General features: G+C 34.2%; 1 protein-coding gene across 2 annotated transcripts in view; it reads left to right on the top strand.

Annotated features, from left to right (window-relative positions):
- The window catches only part of fbln1 (fibulin 1), a 74,813-nt gene extending 70,087 nt beyond the window's left edge, over positions 1-4,726 (top strand). For both annotated transcript variants that reach the window (XM_016543642.1, XM_016543641.1), the window contains exon 17: positions 3,684-4,726. In XM_016543642.1, the coding sequence (XP_016399128.1) occupies positions 3,684-3,823 (140 nt within the window). In that variant the 3' untranslated portion in view covers positions 3,824-4,726. The remainder of the gene's footprint in view (positions 1-3,683) is intronic.
- The last annotated feature ends 509 nt before the right edge of the window (positions 4,727-5,235 follow it).

The following is a 5,235-nucleotide window of genomic DNA, read 5'->3' as shown; positions in this document are numbered from 1 at the left end:
GGCAAATGCATAAAGCGCAGCATAATTTGAAATCACGAGTTTACGATCGCGCGTCTTCAGTGAAGCTGAACTCTCCTCCTGTCCGTATTCAATTCACACGGATCGACCGTCACGCAGAGAACACGCGATTATGCAGGATACAAATGCACACTTCAACTAGATTCGACTAAGTCTGCAAGGTTTGTGAAATTAAATGTTCATTAGTCATTCAAAGATTTGTTTAAATGATATAAATGCGTATTTGCTGAATGCTGACGGCAAATGAGAAAGTATTATAATGTTTGCCTTTCTATTACTAATAATATTAAAGCAATCGTTATAATACTTTTTGAATACATTTTAATTCCTTTGTTTAACAGTTCTATCTGATTTTTAGATAGACTTCTGTCCATATTAGACAGAACTGAACGACGAAAGCGAACAAGAGGGAGAATGTGAGCGGTGTGCGCTCAGGCAAAAGTCAGCTGCGGCGTCAAAATAAAAGTCCCGCCTCTAACACATCGGCCAAACAGAAAAACTTATCGGCTGATGCCGATATTTGAAAAATGCCAAATATCGGCCGATTTATCGGCCTTGGCAATATATCGGTCGACCACTAGTTTATGCTAATGTTCGCTTTAGCACCACTTGCAATGTGTGTGTCAGGTCAACTGCAAAGTAACTTTGTAACTATTTCTAGATTTCTAAGAATGATTTCTAGCCCTATTTCTTAAAATCACCTATTTTCGTACAAGTCGCATTGTACGAATTCATACAAAGTCACCTCTTCGTAAGATTTTTATTTTGCTCAAAACAAACTTTATTTGTGAGGCACAACCTCACATGGACAAAAAAACCCTGATATTTATCCAATTTCCATATACAAAAATGGCCCAGGTCGGAATCGAAAAGACATAAAAGTTTATGCTAATGTTCACTATCGCATCACCAGAGCTGGGTAGATTACTTACAAAATACAAATTGTAATCCGTTACTGATTCCAAATTACATGACAAAAATTGTAGTTAGTAACGTAATCCATTACATTACACATTTTAGGTAATATAATCAAACTACTTATAGATTACTTTTGACCTATCTCATTTTTCACATTGATTTAAATAGGATAATCTTGTACCATATTGATATAAAAATACAAAGAGTAAGAAAATATATTCCATTTGTTATCAACAACATGAAGTACATTAAACATTATATTTACATTTAGTCATTTAGCAGACACTTTTATCCAAAGCGACTTACAAATGAGGACAATAGAAGCAATCAAAATCAACAAAAGAGCAATGATACGCAAGTCCTATAACAAGTCTCAGTTAGCTTAATATAATATTATGTCAAAGTTTCCCAAACTGGGGTTCGTAAAGGAACTGCAGGGGGTTTATGAGTTTAATGAAAAGCTAATTAATGAAATCATAAAAATGTTAAATTAAAACAAATAATTTTAAAATGAATCATGATAAAACACTTACTGAAAAAATATTTTATTTGTTTACCTGCATGTCATGTGACCATAACCAATGTCAGAGAACCATGAACATGCAAATGTGGTACTTCAGTATAAAATATTTATTTTAAAATTTATTTTACTTCAAATACAAATATATTAGATGAAAGAGGGTCAGATTGAAAATATGGTGAAGTTGTGCATTTTAATGTGTTTGAAAAACAAATGCCTTCCAAAGTAATAGATGGTAAAATAACGGAGTGATAATTCAAATAAAAATTAATGTGTTCGTCAGTAGTGGATGCAATGTTGAAACGCTTCTTAAACCTGAAATGATTTTGTAAATCCAGTGGTCAAATGCTGTGTAGCACCTAATGACTGATCTCTGTGTGAATGTCCACACAACTGGAAGACTTTCTGAGCGTATAGAAGCAGTAGTCTATTGTAGAGAGAAAAATTTTAAGGTGAAAAAGAGGAATTAGGGAGAATCAATAAATTATGAATAAAGTATTGCTATTGTGTAAATAATATGCAATCATGTAATCCATAAAATTTTTACTGTAGTTTGATTACAAGTATTTTAAAATGTAATTTAATCTAATTACAAGTACTTAATTTTTGGAATCTGATTACGTAATCCAGATTACATGCAATCAGTTATTACCCAGCTCTGTGCACCACTTACAATGCAAACTTGTCTTTTTGTTGTGTGAATTGCGGAGTTTGTATGGAGTCAAGTGTTGCGCTCAGATACTTTCACTGTTCAATCTATGTTTATGCCAACACAGTCTCATGGAAATTTGTAACAATTTTATATTTTGACGGATTGGTGACTAATTCGTACAATCTACTTACGTCCCACAGATGGTTAGGTTTAGGGGTGGAAGTTCATGTTTAAGTTTTTATGCCTAAAAATCACCCATTTCTGTGCAAATTGCATCATACAAACTCATGCGAAAACACCACCTTATAAAATATTTACGTTTTCTGATAAGATTTCCGATTTTCAACTCAAAACCAACTTTATTTGCAAGGTACAACCTCACATAGACAAAAAACAGATATTTATCCAGTCCATTTCTATATACGAAAGTGGCCTTGGCAATATATCGGTCGACCACTAGTTTATGCTAATGTTCACTATTGCACCACCAATGCTTAATTTTCTTTTTGTCGCGTGAATTGCGGAGTTTGCATGAAGTCAAAAAGTGTGTGCAACTAGCATTTGCGTTCACTTACTTCCACTGTTCATGCTATGTTTACACCTACACAGTCTGATGGAAATTCATACAAATTTTACATTTTGACGAACTGGTAGCTAATTCGCATGAATTCGTACAATCTCATTTGTACATTTTCGTATTAGTTGCTTATGCCCCACTGACGGTTAGGTTTAGGAGTGGACCTTCATGCTTAAGTTTTTTTCCTAAAAATTGCCCATTACCAAATTGCATTATATGAATTTATACAAAATTGCCACCTTGTAAAATATTAACGTTTTCTCATAAGGTTTACAATTTTCTGCTTAAAATCAACTTTATCTGTTAAGCACAACCTAACATGGACAAAAACAGATATTTTTCCAAACTCTGATCGGAATTGAAAATACAGTTTATGCTAATGTTTGCAATACCACAACTTGCATTGTAAACTTTTCTTTTTGTTTGCATGAAGTCAAGAGGGTGCAACTAGCATTTGCGCTCACATACTTTCACTTTTCACGGTTTACATCGATACACTGCCAATTAAAAACTATTTAATGTTTTGGAAAACTGATGGCTAATTCTTATAAATTTGTACAATCTGATTCATATATTTTCGTACGATCCACTTACAACTTACCAACGGCTAGGTTTACGGTGGACCTTTACGTGTACGTTTTTTTCTAGAAATTGTACATTTCTGTACTCACCACATAGTAAGAATTCATACGAAATCTTGGAAAATAGTTTCGATTTTCTCATGAGATTGCTAGACAATAAAAATTTTTTCTGAACTTCATTTGTGAGGCACAACGTACCTCCTATGGAAAAAAAAAACAGTTATTTATCCAGTTTATTTCCATGAAAGTGGCCTAGGCTGGAAATTAAAATGTCAGATTTAATGTGATTTTTGTATGCTTTCATACTAAAAACTGATGTTTGTCACCTCATTTGACTGGAAAAACAGATTTGGACCACATTTAGCTGTGGTGTGAGTGTATAAACCCCTTTTTCTGATTGTATTTTGTTGTCTACAGGTGTAGTCAGACAGGTGAAGCCGCTGGTTGGTCCTGTGAGCACCGTACTAAAGCTGGCCATGAACTACGTCACAAACGGTGTCGTTTCTCACCGGAACATCATCAACGTTCACATCTACGTGTCAGAGTTTTGGTTTTAAAAACATCAACATTAACCTTTCTGTCTATACATTTTTGGTGTCCATTTATGAAATCACAAAAACATTGTCATTAGCGAGCTTTCTGAACGACTATAGAAATGTGAGTTCTCCAGTTTGAAAGATAAATTTACTTAAACTTTGAAAACATGTCTTAAAATATCTCGTCTCATCAATATAAGTGCATTGTCATGCTGCGCTAGCAGATTATGTGAAAAGTACGACAAAATTCTCTTATATTGAAGATTTAATCAGATTTTCTTTCAGTGCAACTACAGTTAATTTAGCAAATTTAGGAATAATAATAATAATAATAATAAAAGAATCTGTCGTCATTTACTCACCATCATGTCGTCCACTTGATTGACTTTCTTCTGTGCAACATAAAACAAGATGTTTAGCAGAATCTATGAAATGACATAAAGGTGAATATGAGTATTTCAATTTCTAGATGAACTATTCCTTTTAATGCAGTTAATTGCGTGAGATAATTTCTAAATAGACACCTAAAATGACTAAATGCTTTTGTCCAACTAAAGTTTTACAAGAGAAACATGTCACACCAGGACAGACAAGAAAGATGCATGATGGGAGCGATGCCGTGCTTTAGACGCCACTATGTTTTTGGTGGAATAAACATCATTTGCTGCTCTGATTTTAATTGTAGAATGTAAAAGCATGTTTTTACTTATTTCCCACTGGTTTCCTCTTCAGCTGCCTTTGGGAGTCGAACTGAAGGCGTTTCTGTGAATTGATGCAAGCTCATCCTTCATAGGGCTGAAAGAAAGACAAATGAATATGGAGTTGACGACTCGACACTGATTGTATGCTTGTGTAGGCACACTTTGCATTGCTTAATGTATTGTATCACCAACTGTGTCACTAAAAACGTTTTTTAGATTTCTACTCCTTTTTTTGTCAAAGTCTACGGTCTTTTATTGAGTGAATGGCTGCTTAAAGGAACAGTTCACCCAAAAATGTAAGTGTGCTGAAAATGTATAAAAATGTATTCACATTGCATCACTTGCTCACCAGTGGATCCTCAGTAGTGAATGGGTGCCGTCAGAATGAGAGTCCAAACAGCTGATAAAAACATCACAATAATCCACAAGTAATCCTCACCACTCCAGTCCATCAGTTAATGCCTTGTGAAGCGAAAAACTGTGTTTGTAAGAAACAAATCCATCATAAAGACGTTTTAACGTCAAAATGTTGCTTACAGCTAAAATATGTGTCCTCTATCTAAAATTTTGCTTCCTCCAGTGAAAAAGTCATCTCGTCTGAACCAGGAGAGAAATCTGCACAGATCAAGAACCATTCACAACCCAAAACAGATAAAAACAGCTCTAAACAAATATGTGAGAGGATTTTGATGTGGATTTTTCACTGGAGGAAGTGTTATTATTATGAACTTG

Source organism: Sinocyclocheilus rhinocerous, unplaced genomic scaffold (assembly GCF_001515625.1).
Source record: "Sinocyclocheilus rhinocerous isolate Xijiao unplaced genomic scaffold, SAMN03320098_v1.1 scaffold2958, whole genome shotgun sequence".
In the NCBI taxonomy this organism is placed as follows: domain Eukaryota; kingdom Metazoa; phylum Chordata; class Actinopteri; order Cypriniformes; family Cyprinidae; genus Sinocyclocheilus; species Sinocyclocheilus rhinocerous.
This window is presented reverse-complemented; position numbering and strand designations above follow the sequence as displayed.